The sequence below is a fragment of the Nycticebus coucang genome, chromosome 1 (assembly GCF_027406575.1).
Source record: "Nycticebus coucang isolate mNycCou1 chromosome 1, mNycCou1.pri, whole genome shotgun sequence".
Lineage (NCBI taxonomy): Eukaryota > Metazoa > Chordata > Mammalia > Primates > Lorisidae > Nycticebus > Nycticebus coucang.
This window is the reverse complement of record NC_069780.1, coordinates 112,554,619-112,580,790: the sequence shown is the minus strand read 5'-3', so window position 1 is coordinate 112,580,790 and position 26,172 is coordinate 112,554,619. Positions and strand designations below refer to the sequence as shown.

At 38.1% G+C, this 26,172-nt stretch overlaps 1 protein-coding gene across 11 annotated transcripts in view; it reads right to left on the bottom strand.

The window, feature by feature from the left end:
- Window positions 1–26,172, bottom strand: part of MCTP1 (multiple C2 and transmembrane domain containing 1) — a 621,784-nt gene that overhangs the window by 237,620 nt on the left and 357,992 nt on the right. For 4 of the 11 annotated variants that reach the window (XM_053586428.1, XM_053586455.1, XM_053586444.1 and 1 more), the window contains exons 4-8: window positions 21,571–21,650; window positions 17,673–17,784; window positions 12,281–12,328; window positions 9,238–9,276; window positions 247–306 (exon numbers count right to left, since the gene is read on the bottom strand). In XM_053586428.1, the coding sequence (XP_053442403.1) occupies window positions 247–306; window positions 9,238–9,276; window positions 12,281–12,328; window positions 17,673–17,784; window positions 21,571–21,650 (339 nt within the window). The remainder of the gene's footprint in view (window positions 1–246; window positions 307–9,237; window positions 9,277–12,280; window positions 12,329–17,672; window positions 17,785–21,570; window positions 21,651–26,172) is intronic. The other 7 variants (XM_053586451.1, XM_053586475.1, XM_053586485.1 and 4 more) reach the window with 5 other exon arrangements.

Genomic DNA, 26,172 nt, shown 5'->3' with positions numbered 1-26,172 from the left:
AAACTTGATTCCATGAAGAACTGAGTTCAAGGAAATGTTAAACACATGAAGTTCTTCACTTTTCCAAATGAAGAACTAAGAGTTAGTTACCTAGATGATTGGTAATAAAAGTCAACGAGGAGGACAAATGAATACATCTATTTGGGAACCTATTTTAAAAAGTGAATTTCTTTCATTTCTTTCATTTAACTTTCAAAACTACTGTCCAGGACTAAAATTCAAGAATATAAAAGATTGAGACTTTACCCTCCAAAAGAAAGACTTCCCAGAGAAATAAGATCCAACCACTTCGTTTTCTGAGAGTTCCTAAAAGCAAACAAATTATTTAGCTAAATGTTAAGATGTTACTAAGAATAATTAGTATTCTAAATCAAAATAAATAAAATCAAAGCAAATAAAACCCCCCAAATTGTATATCCTAAAAATTTAGAAATTGTAAGTTTTCTTCCCGTGGATAAATTAAAGTTTTTATCTTGTTCATCTCTGACATCAGTGGTAGTAAGTTGTGAGGGGATCATTTCAATATTTTTTTAAAGAGTTTACTTACCTCTTTATTATTAATTGTTCATTAATATATCTCAGAGTCTAATGTTTCACTGTAGAAAGTAGAACTGTTTAAGCAGATTTTAAGATTTTAAAATGAAGCAGATAGTGTATGTTACTTTTAACAAAACAATTGTATTAAACTTGGGCCTTCACAGTATTTTAAAAGAATGATTTATAGAAGTCTTATTACATAAACATTTACCTATTTAAATGTGGTTACATTTTATGGCTTAAAATTCTGTATTCCTTCTAGGAGTAAAGTTCTTAATTTTATGATCTACTAGAGCATAACACAATATAAATGACTTAGTTAGCTTTGAGCTTACCAAAAATAATTTTTTAAATTAACACTAAGAGTGGTTGGGTTGAAAACAAAACAATGAATTCAAGTTGGATATTTTATTATTTAATTCTCTCAGACATTAATGAAATGAAATCAAGTTAACTTTCAGAAATAAAAAAAAAATCATTAACCACTCTAAAACACAACATCTAAATCACACTCTTCCTTTAAACTTGAAAGTTTTGCATCCTGTCTGGGTGTCAGTTATGGAAATCTGATGACAGTTCTGGGCAAGCATTGGTCTTTGTCACTGGGATGAAGAGGAAGCAGTTTGCGACTTCCTTGATTATTCTACGTTTTGTGTTAGGGATTAAGATTGCACCCAATGCGTGATAGGTACTTAACAGATATGTGCTGATGGATGGTAACTCACTCAGAGTGACATTTAGTTAAAGACATATATTCCTTCCAAACATGGTACCAAAAATCATATTAGGAAATAATAGTGAGCCAAAATATTTTCAGGTATTCAACAGTTTAAATAATCTGAGTTTAGATCTAGAATTACATCACAGGTTGTCTATACAAGCTACCCGTGCTTTTCACATGAAATCTGTCTCTTAACTAAACCAATTACATTTTCCCAAGTCACCTGCCTCTGGTTTGGTCAGGTAAGCTGACTGAGGTCAGAGGTCACTGGGAAAAAGTCTTGCATTTAAGACACTGTTCTACCATCACCGCAAGGTTGTGATTCATTTACATTTAAGACATTGTTCTACCATAAGCACAAGGTTGTGATTCATTTACATTTATACCTTTGCTCTGTCACACTTGACACATTCTCACATCAGTTTCTAAACAGAGAAGCAAAAATGCTTAAAAAAATAAGCTGACATTTAGACACTGGGGCACAAATCTTGGGAATGACTGCACTATTTGTTTGATGCTATACTATTTTTTAACTCAATGATCCTATTCTAAACTTTAGAAAAGGTACATGTTTTCCTTTGTGAATTCTCTTCACTTTGATTTTAAACTCTTTTTAAATAAAGCAGCATGTTCAGCAACATGTGGGAAAATTATTTATCATATTAAAAATTAGTGCTTGAATTATCCATATACAAAAAATTTCTCTTGGTATAACTTGAGTCAGTAACAAAAGTTATGTAACTAGAAGAGTTTTATGTCAATGCAGATACGTGGAGGCAACTTTAATGAAGATGGAAGCCTTGGCTCCAGATCTAAGGTAGTTAACAAATAAGATAGCCATTTAATGTTTACATGGATTATTAGTTTATTTTTTAGGTAGTCTGGGGTGACTGATATTGAAGCTGCACCAACTCTATACTTCCCAATCTTCCTCGGATAAATGCAGAGGCTCTTAACCTAATTATGTGCCGAATATGCGAAGAGAAAAAGAGATTTGTGAATTTTAGGAGTGGGGTGGGAATTTTAACGATCAAGATTTAAGACTTAGGTTTCTCTGTTAAAATTTGAGAAACAAAAATATCGGCCACATTTGGATCCCTTGAAATCCCTGAGCTGAGCTTCCATGTCATGTTTAATTACTTCTGTCATTCATCAACCAACATTTATATTCCATTTACAACCCATATTCTTGTATACTTTTAGGCCTTAATTTAAGGTTTGATTTAACGGTTTAATTTTCTTGTGGACCCTTGTGCCATTTATTGGTCTGGGTAAGTATGAAATTTACAACAGGCCAGCCAAGGCCTTGCTTTCACTAAAGTTTCTAAGGACAGCAGTAGTAATAATCACACACCCTCAACAAAAGTGGTGATTTTATTATGGAGGTCAAGAAAAGCAGCCTGAACTACTAATGATTTCCAGAGAACATCTATTTTTGACTATAATCACACATACTTATTACATCTTAGTCTTCCTCAAGACAAAGACTAAGTGAGGAAAAGTGCCATTTTAAAAGTGCTGAGATTATAAAATAATGCAAAAGGAAACAGAATAATAAAACAGAGACAACAAACTGATACAGGAAAATTATTGAAGTTATTCTGAATAATGAATTGCTGACTGACATTTCTGATTTATGAAAGTAATGAATCCATTGAGAATCTTATTTATTTCTATTTTTGCCTCCAAAAATCTAACACATACTAAGAAAATTTTTTCTCCAAGATCAGAACACTAAATATGAATTGAAAAATTAAACAGATTTTAAACTAAAAAATCTAGAAGATAATCTCTTTTCCTCAGGTAAATAAAACTAAACCATAGAGGTTATTTTTTTTAATTCTAACAATTAATATAAAAACTATTTTTCAGCCAGCTATATAAAATAAATCATAGAAATCTTCAAGGACTTTTTCATCAGTGGAACAAGAATAAGCCACTACGCTCTTACTCAAAACGATATTTTTAAATTGCCCTTAATGTGTACAGGGCTTTAATCATGTTATTATAGTTTAGCAATTCTTCAACACTCGAAACATTCAAAATAGATTTGAAATTGTGAAGCCTGAGATGCAAATATAAGAGTGAAGTCAGCCAACATTACTCATTACAGAGGCATGTTTTCATAGGAGCACTATCTCCTTTTATCAGTACCTTTTGACCATTTAAGATATTAAAAATAAGCAGATACACAAATAAATCATTTGCATAAGCTTTCCTTGTCAGACTATAATCACTGTTCATCACAACCATTGTTCACGGATGCTTTCATCCTATCGATAAGGATGACTCAGGATACTGATTAAACCTACGATAGTCACGTCATCCGCGCTTTGGAAGCAGGATCCTTACAAAAGCAATCACAAACTGTTTTCACTATGGACATTCGGGGTTAAAACCAACAAGTCTCCTCCATGTTGCACTGAGTGTAACATCTGTCTGTCCATCCATCCATCCATCCATTTGTCCACTTACTTTCTTATCATCTATCTGTCTGCAAACCAGCCCTTAGTTCTATTATCCTGGCAGCCTGTTACATTAGTTCTCCCCACTTTGATCAGCTCAGGAAGGGACTTGGGAGACTGGTTGGCTCACTTGGTAACACATCCAGCAGCGTGAAGGCTGGTCGGCCACCAACAATAAGCATCACTGACCTGGGACTCAGGGGCTGTGGAGTCCGTCCTTTGATTAAGATGACATTTCATGCTTTTGCTCTGTGCCAGCTGATTCAGATTTGTTCCCACAATATTTAAAAAATTCAACAAGTGAGGTCCAATAAATGCAATGCCATTGCTACAGCAAATCCCTATAGTTATGAATTACAATACGGAAAAATGCAGATATCATATGCCCTTAGGGAAATATCGTCAAAAGAGCAAGAAAAAAATTACTTCATATATAAAATTTAATTGTGATTCCATGTGTTTTGTAGGATAATAAATAATGGCATTATAACATCTCAGTTTTAAATAAACTTATTACATATTTCAGGACTTTTGTTAGCTGGGATCAAAATTTACTCTTTTTAAATAGAAATACTCACTGCAGTTCACCATTTGTTATTGCATTATGGGATGTCAGAAGTCTTAACTACCAGTTTGACTTCATAGCACTTCCAAGTAACACAGATTTGGAAGGACAGATAGGGCAAAATAAAGATTTTTAAAGGAATTTTATGTTTCCTTCAAAAACATTAAGCATATCATTTTTCAAAGACAAATGCATAATAATTAGAAATGTAGCACCAAAAAAAGCCATTTTGGTCACTCACAGTTGCAAGACTATGATCAAAAAAGTTTTCATTTTTTGCAGTTTAAATAAAAATTCATCTGTTTATTATAAAAATATGAAGTCTTTATAGAAAGAAGGAGCCAATAATTGTTAATGACTATTTTTCATTATGTCTAACTGTGTGAGACGTATTAAAGAAGTGTTGATCTGTTTCTCCACTGTTACTGAAATCAAAGCACTTAGAGGTTTGCGCTGATGCATTTTTAAAGTGTCATCCAAGGTGTCAGGTCTAACTACGACACCACACAAACTTACAGAGCTGAAAGTGTTCTCTAGTTTAAATTAGCAAGATCCTTGCCAAAAGTCTTATTAAAAATTGCTTCATTCAACCACTGAATAAAGTGTTTTATAGTTCATTAAAATTATGCTAAGTGATTATAATCAAATCTTTATTAAAAGATGTGTTAAAAAAAGATATGCACCATCAAGTAACAGAGGTTATGATAATGAGACATCACCACAGTCATCTATCTTATATTTTTCAAAGGATGAACTCTTCTTAAAAAAAAAAAAATTCTAAACTGTTATTATTGAGGATATGAATTACATATCTTTATGTTACCACAAAAGTATTTCCCTTATAATTGAAGTAATTTATTAAAAGTACATAAGTTTATTATCGCACCTTTACCCATTGATAAACTCATTCTTTTAGATTAAAACACACCCACACACCAGGGTGTCAAATTATAACTGCTTACTGTCTGATAGAGTGTTATTTCATTATTTTTTTCCATTTTTGGTTAGACTCCATGCAATTTATTCACAAAACACATATAAATCTTCTCTTTTGAGCTCATGAATCTTTCTTGATGAATAATTTAAACTTAGAATAAATTATCAGTTGATAAGCTGCTTCTAAAGAATAAAATATTATAATAACCGAACACATTACCATTTCTCTACCAAAATGCATTTTGTCACATAACTGTATCCCTTTGACCAATAATTTCTCTGTTGCCCAAGTTTAGGGAGACATTGATCCCTTTCTTCTTAAAATAACATTCTTCTACAATAGCTGAGTGTTGGCAGAATTTGAAACGTGCACGATGCAAAGTGTGCCTGAGGAAAAACCAGAGTGTTTGAAAGGATATTACCATCCCTAGAAGAGGAGATATAATAGAATTTGTAACCATTTACTGATTTATACGCCATTCTAATAGAATACATGTTTTATATATTCTTGCTCTTCAGAGATAAGTACATGTGCATTTTTCCCCCTACATGTTACTAGGTGATAACACAATTACCCCACATAATCCATAAGCTGATCCTGAACAGCATCATGACTTCCCTGCCCTCAGCCTGGCTATTCTGTCCTGATTTCAATAGCAAGTATACCTCATGTTAGGTGATTTCCACAGATAGTAAGATTCCCACTGAAAGTAACCTATCATTGGCAGAAGTACGGCAACAAAAATATAGAAAGAAATCTCATCACAGAAAGTGAAAATGACGGAAATGATGAGCAGATATTTAAGTCATGGGGAATTCTGAGAGCTGATTCACCTTGTATTCAGGAAGACATGCGTATTAATAAAAATAACAATGTCAATTTAGGCATTCTTCCTCTGTAGTTACATTACCTCAGAAAGAAACCAAGTAAATAAAGAAAAGCTCCATGTTGGAGAGAACCACCTACAACATTATCTGGCTGTCTTTAAGTCTTTGCTATAAAGTTTATAATTCTCAGACTTTATTCTCTGTTGGTGAAAGACAGGCTACTTGTCAGGAGACTCAGGAGACTTCATTCTGGAAATCAAGATTCCAAAGTAGAAATGATCTGTGTTTATATAACACACGTGCCTTGGGTACAAGTCAAATCTGTTAAGTCTAGAATATAAATGTCTTAACACAATAATCAAGTAAATGAGGTGAAAGCTATGTTGATTGGTTTGATGTAACCACGTCAGATTGTATAAAAAAAAATTATTACACTGTACCACACATATGCATAAATGTATTCATGATCTATGTGTATTTGACTTAATAAAAAAATATAAATATAAAAAACAAAAAACACGTGACTTTGACTTTGACCATAGTTATATAGGAAATAACCGTACTTAAATGTGGTGTGCATATATGAGGCAAATTCCTTACTCAGACAAGAATCTTTATGAAGATATTTCATAATTAGAAAAGGGTTGCAAAACAGTAACGTAGCAAAACTTACGAAAGTACAGTCTAGTCACATGTGCTTTGTTTCCCAGAAAGCACCATTTACTGGAGGAAAGGATTCAGGGAGCAGTTTTGATTTAGAAGTGTGTGTGAAGGATAGTGGAGCAGGTAGCAATTGAAACGTCAGACTTCCCCTGGATTTAACATTTAACACTGTGCTCTTGTAACACTAGTATGGATGAATATGGTAAATGTTTTAGGGCACAGGGAAAATTTGAATGAATTAGCTGGTATTCGTATGCTCCCAGGGGAAAAAAATCAAATGAATGAACTGATTTTACTTCACTAAGCATTCAATATCTCCATTAAATTTTCGAAATTGAAAATCCCTTAGGCTAAAACCCAAAGCTATGTTAACACGTGTACCAAATATAATCTTCCTAGTACTCAGGTGAGTTCTGAATTAGACCCAGGAATTCTGTATCTTCAGTGGAAGCTTGAAAAATGTACCAATGTGAGTGAATTAGTTACATTATTAATAATAAACAAAAACTCCAAGAATTTTAGATAGAAAAATAGTAGAGGGGGTGGCACCTGTGGCTCAAAGGAGTAGGGCACTGGGCCCAGATGCCAGAGGTGGTGGGTTCAAACCCAGCCCTGGCCAGAAACCGCAAAAAAAAAAAAAAGAAAAATAGTAGAAGATAGGTGTTTATTAATCATTTTAATTTTTTTATAAATGGAAGACTTTTAGTTAATTTATCTTTAAAATTAAATTTAAATTAAATTTAAATGTAAATTAAATGTATTTTTAAAGAAGAATCTTTGTTTCTATTCTTTTAGCCTACAATAAAAGGGATTTTTTCACTAACTGCTACTAAATGCCGTGTAATATCCTGGTCTAGCATCGCATGTTAACACATCTGAAGGGGAAAAGACTGCTACATATTAACAGATTGTTATATTTTTTACAAAAATATATCATAATACAGATACAGAATGAGAAAAGCCAAATTACATGAATTTTAAAACATATACTTTAAATATAACATCAGTATAAAGAAAAACATAACACAAATACGAACGGTGCAAATACTTCCTTAAAACTTCTTGAAACTTTATTTTGATTAGTAAAAGGCATAGTGAACTAAGGCAAAAGTATTCAGCAAACCTTCCTTCCTGCTTTTTACTTTATTAAAATGATCAAAATGACTTTTAAGGGGGCCCTGCCTTTTTTTATGAGCCAGAGTATCTTTGGTCCTTAATGCTATGACAGTGGTTCTCAACCTGCGGGTCACGACCCTTTTGGAACCATATTAAAGGGCCGCGGCATGAGGAAGGTTGAGAATCACTGTGCTGTGAGAGCTGGGAAGAGAATATACAGTCAGAGATTCTTGTTAGAAGAGAATAAGTCACAAACATAAAAACATTTTAACATTGATATAAACATTCTCTAATTCACAGTAATAAAAATGAAAAAATGAAAGAAAAATTTAAATAATAGCATGATTTAATCAGAATGGAAAAAAAAAGACTGCCATGTTCCAGGGTCTAAAAAAGTTAGCGACTATTAAAAAGGAATACTGACCTATTATGTAAAAATTTGAGCAAATAAAAATTTTACAAATAAAATTTCTTTTATTTGTTTCAAGGCATATACACATAAAAGTTCAATTTCACCTTGGTCCTCATATTCATCTGTGTCCACCACAGAACACATTTAAAGCTTAGCTTATAGTTTATAAGTTCTAGAAGAGCCAGAGTTTAGTAAGTTCCGGGAACTAGAAACTCCTCTTACTCCCCAGATCGATTAATTTCTTTTTTTTTTTTTTTTGTAGAGACAGAGTCTCACTGTATGGCCCTCGGTAGAGGGCCATGGCCTCACACAGCTCACAGCAACCTCCAACTCCTGGGCTTAAGCAATTCTCTTGCCTCAGCCTCCCGAGTAGCTGGGACTACAGGCGCCCGCCACAACACCTGGCTATTTTTTGGTTGCAGTTTGGCCGGGGCCGGGTCTGAACCCGCCACCCTCGGCATATAGGGCCGGCGCTCTACCGACTAAGCCATAGGCGCTGCCCCAGATCGATTAATTTCTTGAAGTGAGAAGAAGAAATGAAGGAAAACTGTTCTTATCATACACTTCAAAGATGTAGCAATATAGGAGTTTTGAGTTTAGAAAACTTCACACTCTAATTTCCATGACTGAAAAACAATAAATTGTGTGCATCTTTTTTTCCATCTGGAGCTGGTCCTGCCCTTGCCTGGTCACTTCAGTCCTGGAGCAAAGCCGTTTTCTAGACCCTGTTGTACATATGGTGAAGCCCGATGCTGAGAATGATGCTGAGAAGTGACAGAGGTCAGGGAGAGGATGATTTGGATGCTGCTGATCAGTGTGGTTTCCGCTCATTTAAAAAGCATCACATGATTTGCTTAAAGCTTATGGGGGAAAATAACAGCTGAACAGTGTTGAATCTCATGGCAAAGTTTGGAGAGACATGAGAGAGATTGAGGAAAGCAGCTGACAGTTCTTCTCAACAAGAAAAGCTGAAAGACCACATGCTAAGAATTACCTTACTTGATCTTTTCCAACTCTTCCTCATTAGCATTGTCTGTGGACGAAACAAAGCATTTTCATTATCTTTCCACTCAAGTTCAAAACAGGGCAGCCAATTGTTTTCTAGAGAAAATGCAACATCCGCCAGCCCTTTAAACAAGCAGCAACTACACAAGACAATTGCTTTTCAGGCACACAGGACTGGAGAAGCAACTTTCACATTTGAGCAGTCTTTCTGGTGAGAGTTAATTTGCTTTATGCCTTTGTTCAAAGAAATGGGATGACATATTTTAAACAGAATGTACAATCAGAATACCTTGATGATTCACTGAAAAAAAAAATACATTGAGTATCAACTGCTTCTGGTGGTGGGGGTTGAGGACGGATGTGGCTTATCAGGTATGTACTAATTCTTCTCACACATTCAAAGTCTTTTGCTTGGGTGGCATCTTGGGACTGTGTCTGTTTCCAGTTAGTCTTTAACTACATCAGGATCTACAAATATATTCAATTGAAAAAAAATGCCACACGCTGTGGTGGCTATTGGTACATTTTCCTGTGAAATGTTTAGGTGAAAACACATCCCATAAACTAGCTTATTTGTCTCCATAGTAAGAGGTATATTGGGCTAAAAGTTCTAAATAAGAGTCTGGAAATTGGTGGTGAGTACCCAAGATCATTAGTCTCTTGTATAAAGTAAATCATAAAAGCCTAAAGATTTTTTATTTCCTCCATTCGCTTCTAAAAATTTCTTGGTCATCATTGAGGTATGGACCTTTCTGATTAACCTCTTTACTACATCTTAGCTTTACCATTATATGTAAGGCAGATGAAGAATAGGAATATATGGGACAAAGCTTTTAGAAATACTGGCCTGATTTGTGCATCAGGGAAGTGCACCAACGTCCTACAGACCTGTGCCATCTTCAGGAGAATTCACTGCAAAGAAGGGCAATTTCTGAAACTGCCCAGGAGTTACAAAAATACGAAAAAAAAAAAAGTTTTACTATAAAACAAAGGCAACCTTTGGCCTCAACCGAAACAGAGGAATTATGTAGAGGTTCTAGGATATGACATTAAAAAATCATAAAATTGTCAAAGATAATACAGTCCTCTTTTCCATAGGTATTTTTTAGGGTATATTTTCTTTCTATACACTCTCTGTGTTAAATGTTGACCAAAACAAGGAAGAGTAATAGATTTCCTAAGGTTACAATAATTCCCTCCCACTTCTTACGTTTTTCTTTTCAAATGGAGCCAGGAAGCTGTAAAGCATTTTTATCAAATATCAGAGAGACATTTTAGATTTTCAAAGTTCTCATGTCCAATTCATTTTGAAGCAATAAATCCTTCCACTGGGCTGTGGCTATGGACACCTAGTCGACATGTTTGCTGTTGACTGCAGATGAGTCATCATCATCGGTGTCATCAGCACCACCACCACCACCACTTCCTCCGTCCGTGCCAAAAGGCAATTGGAAACTAAGTGCTGTAGGGATGTGCCATATTCACAAAAACTTCCCCATTAAGAATCAAATATTAAATGGTCAACTTTCTCAGAAAGCAGACTTTCAATGGACAAAGAATGGCAATTCCTAGATTCAATATTTTGATTCAAATCAAGTGAAAACAATTAAGATAAATAAATAAATAAAACCTCTTAATCCATGATCATTTATCATCATCATCTAGCTTAAGAATCTCATAAAATCCCATTCATAAGAAAAGTCCTGCTATGAAAAACAGGTTTTGAGCTTTAGATAGAGTGGAATCTCAGGACAACACTAGTCAATATCATGAAATTTTGATACTGCTGGTCAACTTCACATCCCCTGACTCAGAAGCACTGCATACAAATTAACCTTCTGTATGAAAAACAACATACAGGACTAGTATTATTCCTGATTCTCAAAATCAGCTTTATAAACAGGTTGTGTGGTTTTGATTTTCAGACTAGGAAGCTCATGAAAGGAAAAAAGTCAGTGATTTCCTGAAGTATAAAGATGCAAGATCTAGCAGTTGTGAGAGTCAATTCATTATTTTCCTGATTCAATATCTAACACTCTATTAATAGATTCAGTGACTCTCAATATGGGTCTCTATTTTTTAAAAAAATTTCTGCCTCTTGAGCCAAACCTATTAGCTAAGCAATGAGTTAAGCATCCCACTTCCAAGTCCATTTGTCTTTTAGGTAGTTGGTTTGAGGTAGATTTACTAAAACTGAAAATAGTTGAAAAGTGTTTAAAAAATAAATTTAACAGACACACTATTGATACTCTTACCTTTACTGTACATTAGGCATGTTAGAGAAGAAAGATTGGTCGGAGAACTTAAAGATAGGAGATGAAGCAAACTCTAGACAAATAAAATTAAGTTTTTTCTCTGTGATCTAACTTCAGCTGAGAAACATATGAATTCTTTTTTGAAAGTGTTATTATTATTCAATATTATTATAGGACAGTTCAAATTCGTCATTAGCAGCTCAACTTCTTTGAAGCCAATGAAAAGAATAAAGTAGCATAAAAATATGGCCTGTGATAGAGCAGTAGAAGTGATTGTTTCTACAAGATTATGCAATCTCTGGGGCGCCTGTAGCTCAGTGGGTAGGGCGCTGGCCACGTACACTGAGGCTGGCAGGTTCGAATCCAGCCTGGGTCAGCTAAACAACAATGACAACTGCAACAACAACAACAAAAAGATTATATAATCTTAATCCATTTTTTACTGTCTTTTTGTTGTAGTGATTTTTTTTTTTTTGGCAATTATATAGCTGCTATACAAAAATAAAAATCATAGGATGGTTAGATATGATTATAGTTTATATATCTTATAAAACATACATATTCAACTTTTTTAGGTGGATATTTCTTCAAATGTTGGCTGTGTAATAATTCTGAAAAATATCAAAATTAAACCAAGACAAAAAAATATGTTTTAATTCCTTAAAGACCAACAAAGGCCAATTCATATGTTTCTTTGAATTGTCAGTTTTTCAGCCTTTGCCAAGCAATTTTTAGGTCTATGTTATTTAAGAGAGTGGGTAACACAAATTAACTCACTTTTATTTCACAAATTCTCCAATGAAGAAAGCTGTGGATTGAACTCTGCTAGAAAAAGAGCCAGAAAGAACTCAAACACATCATTAAGATGAAAATGCCGTATATAGGACACACGTGTACACACCACAGACTTTTGCAGGTTCAAAACAGTATGTGCAATAAAACCAGAATCAACAGTTGTGCCATGCAACTCATCGGCATGCCCCAGGAAGGTTTTGGTTTCTTGTACACACAATGCTGGAAACTTAAAGAAAAGTATAGATATATAGATTTATGTATCTGTTCATATCTGGGATTTCTTAGAAAGAATCATGAACTCGATGGAGAAGATTTTAATATAGGCAACTGCATTTGTTATCACTTATACTATGCTTTTAAAGTTGCTGGAATTGGATTCTGTGTGCTTTAGACCAGCAGTTCTCAACCTGTCGGTTGCAACCCCGTTCATGGCATTAGGAAGGCTGAGAACAGCTGCTTTAGAATCAGAGGCTTTTGTAGATTCTGTAGCCTGAGAGGGTTTTCAACTCACTCTGCAGTTTTACTGATTTCCAGAACTGACAATCCACACAAGGAGAAATCCTCCCTACCACACTACTCATGGAATGTTTGTTAGTAATACCTGCATAAAAAACTCACAAGATAACTGACTTAGAAATCTTAGCTTTTTGTAAGGCTAAGTCCTCTGTATTTCCAGTTATTCATTTCTTCTCACTTTTTTAGAGAATTTCTCTTCAAATTAATGTTCTATTTCCTACTTGATGGTTAGGATTTATCTGTTAGACGCTCCTAAACTCATCTCTTTCATTCTCCATTTTAATACACATAAAATATTTAGCAAAATCTTATTAACACAGGCGTAGAATAAACAGTTTTTGAACTAAATTCTTCAGTCCTGAAAACTTAAAATAAATTATTTCTGAGGTAGTAACTAAAGACAACAGACCTTTTCTTACAATTTTGCTAGGTGAGGGTGAGTGCAAAATTATCCCCCATTCCTTCCACTGTATCATCCTTAATTTGGGGATAGTGAAGCCTTCAGTAACTGAATTCTGATTTGCTGCATTTTTAGCTTGAATCCCTAAATAACATTGGTTCCTGAATAGCTTGTGAAAGTTCAGCATGCCAGTTTCACTGCACAATGTGTGATAGATTTTAAACATATGAAAACTTAATTTGAAGATACATTGGCTGATTGTTTTTAACCAAGAAACTTCAAATGTAGCCCAAAGAAATACATTTATCTGATACAAGACATGTCAGAAAGTGGAAAAAATACAATAACATCTTTACAATTAGTTGTCATCACTAGAACTCCCTGAGAGGAGCAATGAGGCTTGATTTTAAGCAGATTATAATTAATGCATTAATTTTAAGAACTTATAAAAGAAAAATTAAATCATCACTTAATCACAATTTAATATTTTTTATGGGAACTTCAGATACTTGAACACTGAGATACGAAAAACAGTTTAAAAATGTTCCCCTGGGCCTTTGAGGCGTCCTGTGAATCCCTGCAGAGAGAAGTCTGCAGACAGCTAGACCGGGCTTGAGAGACTTGGTCATAGGACGGGCTTGGGACCCCCGGTGACGGGATGGAGGAGAAGTGAAACGGGCACATTTCAGGCAGACAAACTGCACAGAGGAAAGCGGGCCATGCGAGCCAGTGAGCTGTGGAGGCGTGTGCAGCTGGACGGGGTTTACCGGGGAGGCCCCAGATGCTGCTCAGTGGACAGCCTCAAAGTGCCTCAGGAGGAGTTTCTGCTTAGTTAATGAAATAGTCACAGGTCACTAACACTGAGAAGAGAAAGAGGGAGCCCTGGAACCTGGAAGATCACTTATTGATCAATAAGTGTTTTTCTTTTTTTTTAATTGAGACTTAGGAATGATCCTTGTTCAGAGTTTCAAAACCTAAAAACCAGTGTTGAAAAATCTAATAACTAGTTTTAGAGAACTTAAAAAATAGCTATAGAACTACTACAAAGGACAAACAAACAAAAAAATAAAATAAAAAAGCCAATTTATATGTATCTGTTGGGAATTTTCCATAATGTAAAACATACATTTAGAAACCCAGATTCAAATCTAGGCTGTCAGAATAGTGGGATACTATATCCCAGTAAAATTTCCTATGGGGAATCTTTCAGTCTCCCTCCTCTCTTGGTTGGCTCAGCTTGCACCTCTATAATGGAGCTTTTTCCCGCTCACAACTGCAAGGATGACCCAGGACGGCTTCAGCCACCTTCCTGCTCAGGTGTGACGGAGGTCAGGACGGGAAGGGCAAGGGTGCTGACCAGACAGAGGCTGGCTCCGTGTCAACTGCATGCACTGTGCCTTTCTGAGCACTGGCTAAGCACTTGCTTCTCTGAGGAAGAAGAAAGAAGCCAGGGAAGAGTTAATAATGGATGGCAAAGAAGGCCCCAGTGCCCAGTAAACACAGCAGCACAAGGTCACTGCTCGCTGGGACTCCGGGAGGGAAGACAAGTGAGGCGCTGCATGGAAACCACTTGGTCAGAAAGAATTTCTTCTGAAATATCTGGGGCAGTCAAAGGCATATGAGCCAAGAAAATGGCATGAGGATTTCAGGAGGATCTTTTTGTGTAGAGGATGAATGTGGCTAGAAAGATTTGATGAGAAGAAAGGAAAAGGAGCAGAAGAGGGTGGAGGAGCCAGACTTGCGATGCGTGACTTACTGGTGGTCAGGCCCCAAGCGCTGTAATATTTTTAAATTACTTTTTTCTAAGTAGAAAGACATTGTGCCTAAAAAAATAAATCTGAGCAGCCACTGAAGTTAAAGATTTTTGCAAGAACTTTTGAAGAAAAAGTAACATTGACAACTACTTTGCCTGTGCTGACATATATTTCTATATAATTTAAAACTCAGCAGCTTCATCATAAGGTTTCTTGATATTAACTTGTTCCCTCAACCCCTCAGTTTGATGTTAAAGTATTTAATGAAAGTATCTTTAATGTAAAATTTTAGTAGACAATCCCTCACCAAACCACCCAAATAGCCACAACAGCTGCCATATCATTTCAATCTCCAATAACACTGTAAGTGAAGATGGTTTGAGAATACACAGAACCTGAGCATTTGTGAAAGGCTGCCCTTCATTAAAATAGCAGAGACCCTCAGGTTAAGAACAGTCTATTACCAAGTTTTGCTGATTTTACCTCCTGTGGGTAAACTAGCCGATTTCCCTCTGTCTCTACTCTGACCGTTCTAGTCCAACCCCCACTCATCTTCCTCTGGATTTTTACATGTCTTACTCTCTCTGTACATTCATACTTAGCCTTTTAATCTGTTTTCTACAACACAGCTACAGAGATATTTTCAAAGACAAATACAATTATGCTACTTCCTATTGACAGTCCTATCAGTGGCTCCCACTGCCCTTTGGGAAAAAGATGACAAACTCTACCGTGGCCAACAGCCCAACACAGTCTGAGCCTGTCCCTTCCACTCCAGTGTCTCCAACCACCTGCACTCTTTGCTTCCTCTTTCTCTAAACTCTAGGACTTTCCAGTTCCTGGGATATAGCACACTTTCTCTAGCCACAGGGCCTGTGCGTGTGCTGTTTGTTCTGCTTGAAGTATTTCCTCTCTCCCTGGTTTTAATTCCTGCTCATGCTTTAACCAAGCTCCCATTTGACTTCCTTGGCGGAGAATCCCTGTCTGTCTGACTAGAACACATTTCCTCTTGCTTGTTCTTTCAGTATCACACACCTCTCCTTCATGGCACTGAAGCAGTTGTCACTGTACATTTCTAACAGTGTCTATTTGATTCTGGGTTCCCCACTGTATCTAAGTTCCCTTGTATCTAAATGACCAGCACAGGAATTGCTTATAGTAGTTTTATGATAAATACCTGAATTATTTGAATAAAACACAGAGTAAACATATGTAATGTATTCCTGTGTATGGGTCAGCCAGCTAGGATATGCATCTTGGCTTGGCTGGATGGAATAATACCTTCTGATGTGGTGACATCTAAAATGATGGGCTTCTATTTCTACATAGTATTTGTGAAAAGGTCTCCTCACCCACCCCTTTGCATTTTGTATGTAATTTCACTATGCTAAGTTCTCATACTAAGTGTTATTATTTATTTACATTTTTTTGCAATTTTTGGCCAGGGCCTGGATTGAACCCACCATCTCTTAATTATGGGGCCAGCACCCTACTCCTTGAGCCACATGTGCTGCCCACTAGCTATTATTATTATATTGGTAATATTTGTTGGGAAACAGAAATTTCTTCCTTGGTGAATAAAGTACAGGCACTTAACCCATATTTAGCAAATATTATGTATGAATCTACATATTCATACTTTAATTTTTTAAAGGAATAATAGAAATACTTCTTGTAAAGGTTCAGTGAACCTATACTTCTTGTATAGGTTCACTATATTTACCTATAATCTAGAGAAAAATGTTAATAATAGCCTTACCACAGACAATATATAATCAACTTTAATTATGCATTATTTTAAGGCAGCAGTATATATACATGGCTGAAATAGAGTATGTGAAGTTGCCTAAAAAAATTGTGTCTACTACTAAAATGTGTTAGAATCAGAGCTAGGGGCGGCGCCTGTGGCTCAAAGGGGTAGGGCACTAGTCCCATATGCCGGAGGTGGTGGGTTCAAACCCAGCCCAGGCCAGAAACTGCAAAAAAAAAAAAAAAAAATTAAAAAATAAAAAGAATCAGAGCTAGAATAGTTCCCCGGTACATGAAAACACATCGAGTCTAATAAATAATCTCTGGCCACTTGTGGCACAAAGTGCAGTGGCAGCCTACTGATATGGGCCAGACCTGAGATGCTTCAGCGTCGCTCGGCGGCCTGGGGTAACCGACCTGTCCATCTCTCACAGCAGCATGGTGTGCCAGGAAGCACAGACAGCTAGTGCTGAAAAATGGGTACGACCCATGTGGAGCCATCAAAAAGATGCAAAATCCTCACTTATCATTCAGCAAACAAGTACCAGAAAGCAGAAACTCTGTTATAATTTCACCCAATTTTCTTTGTGATGTTTCACCTGACAAAACAGTCAAAACAGCAGGGTCCAGAGACCTCAATGTGGGATTCTAAAGATTCAGTTCACTAGTAAATGTATTCCCTGAATGAATACTAATATTCGTCTATAATGTAACACATCTGAAATTGAGAAATAAAGTTAAAGTTGCGAATCTGTTTCTTATTCATAACAAGAGGTTCTGATCTGGACCGTGGAATGGGAAACTTGAGTTGAAAAGACACAAGCGCCGACCAGCCACACCCAAGATACTCACGGGAACAAAGTCCAGGCCAGATTCTCAAGTGTCCCAAGAAGGCTCACAACAGCGAACAAGGAAGAGCAAGAAAGAGCTCCTACTCGGTTGTGGAGGAACTTACCACATCCCTGGACGCTCCTTCTTTAGGGGTAAGAACCACGGAGAGCAAAATGATCCCAAGATCATGGTCGGGATAATGGGGATCCTTCAGAGCGAGGGTGACATCTGTGGGCCTGTCACACACAATATTTAGATTTTAAACAGCTATTAGATGAAGAGGTAAAAGTACATTTTTATAAGTAATTTATTATTTTAATAAGAAAAAAAGCAATTGTGCTTTTCTTTACTTCCTTGGTACAATTTTGGTTGTTATTAAAATATCATCCATGTATTAAGTTACCCAATAAACTGTGACTAAGGGTCTATCTGAATTCACTGGATAAAATTCTGCCTGTTGTGGGATTCTAGAAAGTTACTGTGAAGAAACAACAAGCCTACTGAGTGACCCACTAGGCCGCTGTCTTTGATCTCTACATCCACACGGAGGAGTTGCAGCTGTATTTTTACAAATTTGAGTCCAGCCACTGAAGGAGGGTCATTTGCTGACCACTTAGCTTGCTTATAGTTCTTCAGGAATTTTCTTACGCAGCAGTATTTTAAAGTAAACAAGTGAGCGGGAAAAGAAGAAAATATAAATTATAATTTGTCTGAAATCTATTATAGACATACTTTAAAAACAATGTGTGATCATTTAAAAGAACAACCAATATTTAAAGTAATATTTTTATTTTTGGTCTATTTAAATCTATGCCTAAACAATTTTTACATTTTGAAAGACAAAGAAACCAATGGTTATGAGTTAGGTAATACAGGCTTTGGAACTCAACAAGCATCTCCGAGAAAGAGATTATGAATAATCAATATTATTGACAATTATTTTTTGAAAACAACGCAAAATCTGCACTGAATTGACAATGCATGGGTGACATCTTCCTTGGGCACCCCGATTAATGTTGAACAAATAGGGGTTAGTGCCCCCTTTATGGTTTATACCTAGGTGTCTAGGGAACAGCCACCACTAAGCAATGCATCTTGAAATGTTGGCAAATTAGGAATGTTCCTTTGTTTAGTTGTTCATTCATTTCAATTACAAACCATGTGTTAAACATACATTAAATGCCACACACTGTGCCGGCTTCTGGGTAAAAATCGAAGACTGGAACCAAGATCCTTGTCTTCAGGCTTGGTGCCTATAGCTCTGCGGCTAGGGTACCAGCCACATACTCAAGAGCTGGTGGGTTTGAATCCAGCCCGGGCCTGCCAAGCAACAATGACAACTATAACCAAAAAATAGCCAGGCATTGTGACAGGCACCTGTAGTCCCAGCTATTTGGGAGGCTGAGGCAAGAGAATCACTTAAGCCCAAGAGTTTGAGGTTGCTGTGAGCTGTGATGTCACAGCCCTCTTCCAAGGGTGACACAGTGAGACTCTGTCTCCAAAAAAAAAAAAATAAGATCCTTGTCTTCATGGAGCTTACCTTGTAGGATATGACACAGCTGAATTCTAGTTCTAGAGAGAGAGCTTGATGGGGACAAGAACCTTCAATCTTAGCTGCACATCAGAATCAACTGGGGAGCACTTTTTACAACATCATATTCCTGAACTCTTCCCAATAACTGTGGTCCTACAGATCAGGAGTAGGGTCTGGAGTCTCTGGGTTTTGTTTGTTTGTTTTAATAAAGCTCCCCAAACCATGCCCTTATATGACAAGGATTGAAAACCAGAGGTACTTTTCTTTTTCTTTTTTTTTCTTTTTTGAGACAGTCTCACTGTGTTGCCCTCGGTAGAGTGCTGTGATGTCATAGCTCACAGCAACCTCAAACTCCTGGGCTCAAGAGATCCTTTTGCCTCAGCCTCTTGAGTAGGTGGGAGTACAAGTGCCTGGCTATTTTTTGGAGACAGGGTCTTACTCTTGCTCAGGCTGGTCTCAAACTCCTGAGCTCAAAGGATCCACCTACCTTAGCTTCCTAGAGTGCTGGGATTACAGGTATGAGCCACCATGCCCAGCCTCACAGGCACTTTTCAATGCTAAGATTGTACAGTACTTGAAAGTCTTTCACAGGATACTTACTTGACTAAATCAAGGAATAATACCATAAAATGTATGAAAAATGTTTTGGTGTCAGGGGTCTGAACTGAGCCATAAGGAACCTGTCGGACTGTCATTATACATAAATTAAAATGGTTGTGAGACAAATTGCTCCAATGTTAATTTAGTTATAACTAATCATGGTTTGATTGTAACAACTTATTCCTTTTATTTTAATAAATACATATTGAGCATTCTTGCATATATATATAAATTACTAAATACTTCACTGCATTTTTAAATAATTACATGATAAAAAATTAAGAATTTTGCAATTGCTTTACGTTGTATCTTTTATTTTCTTTCAAAAGGATACTTTAATGTATTATATAGTAGCATAAGTATTCATATGACTACTACTATTATTCATTTTCTTCTACCCAAAGACTATTGATTATACAGAGAATGAAAGAGCATACTCAAATAGGTGGGTTTAAAAAGTAGGAATTTGCTATTTATGTGGTTTTGAGGGAAGGGAATATTAATACACAAAATATTTAATGTGGTAAACTACACACTAAATGCTGTGTCTAATCTCATTTAATTTCCAAAATTAGTCCATATTTTTCCTTTAAACTATTTTTCACAAATGATTTATCTTTAATAGAGAACAAGAGACATTTACACTTTGGGGTGAAAGCCAGCAATTTGCATACCCTTAGGCAAAGGTCTACAGAGAAAGTAATTGTGGCCTTTCTGGAAGAATAGCACAGTCCACTTTGTTGAGCTCTGTTTCAAGGTAATGACAACACCACTGAGGCACAGCTGCTTTCCTGGGGCCCTCTGCATAGGACCTGTGCAGGGAAGTGTGAGCTGGTGCTGGACTGCAGGCCAGAGCTGAGGTCGTGCAGGCAGTACAGGGAAATGCTCTTTGGTCTAGCCGGAGGCTGCAGAAAGTGACCATTGAAAGACCAGCCGGGTGCCACTGTGCTCAGACTTCGTGACTAAAACACGGAAGGGGGCTGCTCTTTCTGTTTTTCTACTCATCCACATTCACAGAGATACAAAGGTGCCATCTGCACCGGCACTCTGCTTGCCTGGTTTCCACCATCCCTGCCGCAGGATGTGTTATAGGACAGCATGGTCGTCTAGAACAGACGAACTCCTCCTTAAAACCATTAAAGATTTCACGGCCTCTTTTGCAACCCATTCTCATCCTGCTTAGCCTTTTAAAAAACTGTTATTTATCTTCTGTAGTGCAAATGAATTCATACCTCCTATACAAAAATGCATTTTGAAGAATAAAATCCCTTTATTTGGTATAAGGAATGACTAATTCTGGTGATCATAATGTAACTTTGCAACCCGTCCAGGAGTAATAAATAACATAACTGAGCAAATACAACCAATCCACTTTCATGTTAGGAACGCTTCTGGGTACGCTGGTGCTGGTCAACTGGTGACGGCAAAATCAGAGTCTATTTTGGCTCAAGTGATAAGAGAGATGTTGGTCTTTGAAGCAAAAGCGTATACATTTTATTTCATAGAAAGTAGGCTGATTCTTATATTAATAATTAAGATTAACATGCATGAGTTTCTTTATGGCCCACTATGACCACCTGAGCAATGTGAGAGCAGGGGACATGCCTTTCATCTCTAGACTCCTGGTGCTGCGAGTCAGAGTAGGTATGCAATAATTTTTCTTTTGAATGATTGTTATCGAATGAGGAATGAGGCAGTCACAGAAGATGCTACGTGTCTTATTCCCAGTGAATAGACAAGAAAGATGAACTTGAGAAAGCCTGGCTAGCACAAAGGCTCACAGTTCTCAATGACAGAATGGCAATTGGAGCCCAGAAGGGCTGACATTTCCTTACACAAGTCCAGCTACATAACAGGTGTAGAGATGTTACAACAGTTCAGAAGTTACCTGTTTAACTCCAGTTGTGTAAGATCCAGGAAGGCCGAGCCCATAAAGTCATCCTGTAGTCCAAAATCATAGTCAAATACCTAAGAAACCAAAAGACAGGCATTGTTATAAATAATTCCAGTGTAAGCTTTAATTGACAATGTTTTGATTCGAAAATATTGGTGTTCATGTCACCAAAAACATACTAATATTTGGTTTTTTAAATTTTTTTTTTGTTTTTGGGCTTTAAAGTATTAGTGTCTCACAAAACATTCAAAGGAAATTACATTTTTGAATTTAATATTGTTGATTTATAGCGAACAGAACATCATGGTAACTAACAATATCAAATAAAATACTATAGTAAATCTTCAAAAATGTGGAAAACAAAGGCTTAGAAATTTTTTCTCAGACTATGGAAGCATTACTAGAAGAGAAAGTGAGTCAGTATAGAATCTTTTATGTCTTCCACATTGGGCTATGTGATCAGGGAGCGAGTCCATGGTTTCATATTTGTGGCCACTGAAGACGCCTGAGGGAAACCACACAGAGAAGGGAAGAGCACACTCGAAATGCGGTTTTAAAAAGTAGGAATTTGCTATTTATGTGGTTTTGAGGGAAGGGTATTATTAATACATAAGGTATTTAATATGGTAAAAAAAAAAACACCCCAAATGCTTCTATATAATCTCTTTTAATTTCCAAAATTAGTCCATATCTTTCCTTTAAATTATTTTTCACAATGTGAAATTATAGGACAAGGTCATTTTAAACATACAAATAAGTAAATATTGAGACATGATTAAAGTACTTCATAAAGTTATATTAAGGTTAAATTAAATGGAGGTTTTTCTGTCACAAGCAATTACTAGGCACACTAAGCACTAAGACTCCTGTGCTTAACATCAACAAATCTAAAGTGAAAGAAAAGAAAGGGAGAACACATTTCTTCCTCCTATCGACATCTCAACACTTTCTATCTAGTATCTTTTCTGTTCTCTGTGTCTTGAGTGGTCCTTTTCTTTTTTTTCATGAGACAGTTTCTTGCTCTGTCACCCAGTCTGGGGTACAATGGTATCAACAGAGCTCACAGCATCCTCAAACTCTTGGACTGGAGTAAACCTCCGGCCTCGGCCTCTTGAAAGCTGGAAATATAGGCATGCACCACCACACCTGGCTAATTTTTCTATTTTTTTGTAGAGACGGGGGTCTCACTCTTACTTAGCCTGGTCTTGAACTCCTGGCCTCAAGCAATCCTCCCAGTTTGGCCTCCCAAAGTGCTAGGATTACATGTGTGCAACACTGTGCCAGCCGTGTGTGGTTCTTGTTCACACAACAGTAAGACAGATGATGTCTCTCACCTGGTGGACACTAAACTTAGGGACTGAGACAGTTAAAAGATGTCTAAATAGATGCACACAGTTTGGTGAGGAGTATAACAGAGGAAAGTAAAAGCCTCCGGGGTGTTTTGGGAACTGCTGCTTTAGTTAGGGAGTGTGTTTGTACAGACACCCAAATAAGGGACGCCTTATGCCACACTAGCATGGGGAGGAGTGCTCCAGCCAGAGAAGCACAGAAGAGGATTCATGTGTTCAAGAATCAGCAAGAAGCCATGGTGGTTGAAACAAATTGAAAGAGAAGAACGGAAGGAAAGCGGAGAGATGGCTCAGAGCTGAATCAGGCAGGACTGTTTCCAGAGGACTCTCAATGAACGGGCACTGGCTGCTGACTCCAGCCGTCTATCAGTAAACGGGCGCTGGCTGCTGACTCCAGCTGTCTATTAGTAAACGGGTGCTGGCTGCTGACTCACACCTGTCTATTAGTGAATAGGCACTGGCTGATGACTCCCAGCCATCTATTAGTAAATGGGCACTGGCTACTGACTACAGCCATCTATTAGTAAACGGACGCTGGCTGCTGACTCCAGCCGTCTATTAGTAAATGGGCACTGGCTGCTGACTCCCAGCCATCTATTAGTAAATGGGCACTGGCTGCTGACTCCAGCCATCTATTAGTAAATGGGCACTGGCTGCTGACTACAGCCATCTATTAGTAAACGGACACTGGCTGCTGACTCCAGCCGTCTATTAGTAAATGGGCACTGGCTGCTGACTCCAGCCATCTATTAGTAAATGGGTACTGGCTGATGACTCCCAGCTGTCTATTAGTAAATGGGCACTGGCTGCTGACTCCTAACTATCATTAGTGAACGGGCACTGGCTGCTGACTCCTAACCATCATTAGTGAACGGGCGCTGGCTGCTGACTCCCAGCTGTCTATTAGTAAATGGGTACTGGCTGATGACTCCCAGCTGTCTATTAGTAAATGGGCACTGGCTGCTGACTCCTAACCATCATTAGTGAACGGGCACTGGCTGCTGACTCCCAGCCATCTATTAGTAAATGGGTACTGGCTGATGACTCCCAGCTGTCTATTAGTAAATGGGCACTGGCTGCTGACTCCTAACCATCATTAGTGAAAGGGCACTGGCTGCTGACTCCCAGCTGTCTATTAGTAAACGGGCACTGGCTGCTGACTCCTAACCATCATTAGTGAATGGGCAGTGGCTGCTGACTCCTAACCATCATTAGTGAACGGGCACTGGCTGCTGATTCCCAGCCATCTATTAGTAAAATGGGCGCTGGCTGCTGACTCCCAGCCATCTATTAGTAAATGGGAGCTGGCTGCTGACTCCCAGCCATCTATTAGTAAAATGGGCGCTGGCTGCTGACTCCCAGCCATCTATTAGTAAATGGGAGCTGGCTGCTGACTCCCAGCCATCTATTAGTAAACGGGCACTGGCTGCTGACTCCAGCCGTCTATTAGTAAACGGGCACTGGCTGCTGACTCCCAGCCGTCTATTAGTAAACGGGCACTGGCTGCTGACTCCCAGCTGTCTATTAGTAAATGGGCGCTGGCTAATGACTCCTAACCATCATTAGTGAATGGGCACTGGCTGCTGACTCCAGCCGTCTATTAGTAAATGGGCACTGGCTGATGACTCCCAGCTGTCTATTAGTAAATGGGCACTGGCTGATGACTCCTAACCATCATTAGTGAACGGGCACTGGCTGGTGACTCCAGCTATCAGTGAATGGGCACGCGTGGCAGACATCTAGCCGTCTATTAGTGAACAGGCACTGGCTGCTGACTCCCAGCCGTCTATTAGTAAATGGGCACTGGCTGCTGACTCCCAGCCGTCTATTAGTAAACGGGCACTGGCTGCTGACTCCCAGCCGTCTATTAGTAAACGGGCACTGGCTGCTGACTCCCAGCTGTCTATTAGTAAATGGGCACTGGCTGATGACTCCCAGCTGTCTATTAGTAAACGGGCACTGGCTGCTGACTCCCAGCTGTCTATTAGTAAACGGGCACTGGCTGATGACTCCCAGCTGTCTATTAGTAAACGGGCACTGGCTGCTGACTCCCAGCCGTCTATTAGTAAACGGGCACTGGCTGCTGACTCCAGCCGTCTATTAGTAAACGGGCACTGGCTGCTGACTCCCAGCCGTCTATTAGTAAACGGGCACTGGCTGCTGACTCCCAGCTGTCTATTAGTAAATGGGCACTGGCTAATGACTCCTAACCATCATTAGTGAATGGGCACTGGCTGCTGACTCCCAGCTGTCTATTAGTAAATGGGCACTGGCTGATGACTCCCAGCTGTCTATTAGTAAATGGGCACTGGCTGATGACTCCTAACCATCATTAGTGAACGGGCACTGGCTGGTGACTCCAGCTATCAGTGAATGGGCACGCGTGGCAGACATCTAGCCGTCTATTAGTGAACAGGCACTGGCTGCTGACTCCCAGCCGTCTATTAGTAAATGGGCACTGGCTGCTGACTCCCAGCCGTCTATTAGTGAATGGGCACTGGCTGCTGACTCCCAGCCGTCTATTACTAAATGGGTACTGGCTGCTGACTCCAGCTGTCTATTAGTAAACGGGCACTGGCTGCTGACTCCAGCCATCTATTAGTGCATGGGAACTGGCTGACTTCCATCTGTCTATTAGTTCTCTCAATTATTCATATTCTTGGCCAATATAGATCAAGTAGTTATTATGCACCAGGCAATATGCTAGTCCTTGAGTGAGCAGCAGAGAGCCAAAACGACCATGTCAGCATTCACAGAGCACTGAGATAGTGGATGTTAAACAAGGGCGGGCACAGGTGATATGTAATTGCAAATTTTGCTAAGTGTTTTAAGGAAAAAGGTATAAAGTGACAGAACAACAAAGAAGATCAGGGAAAGCCTTTCAGATTTAAAAAAAAAAATGTTACTACATAAAGTTTAAAATGGTGTTCTGACTTTTTAGATAGGAAATATTTGAGTTGAAGGCTGGGCGCTGTGGCTCTCGCCTGTAATCCTGGCACTCTGGGAGGCCGAGGCCATGGATTGCCTGAGCTCAGGAGTTCGAGACAGCTTGAGCCAGAGCTAGACCCCGTCTCTAAAAAATAGCTGAGTTTTGTGACAGGAGCCTGTAGTCCCAGCTACTCCGGAGGCTGAGGCAAGAGGATCACTTGAGCCCAGGAGTTTGAGACTGCTATGAGGTATGATGCCACAGCACTCTACCTAGGGTGACAAAGTGAGACTTTATCTTAAAAAAAAAAAAAAAAAATCT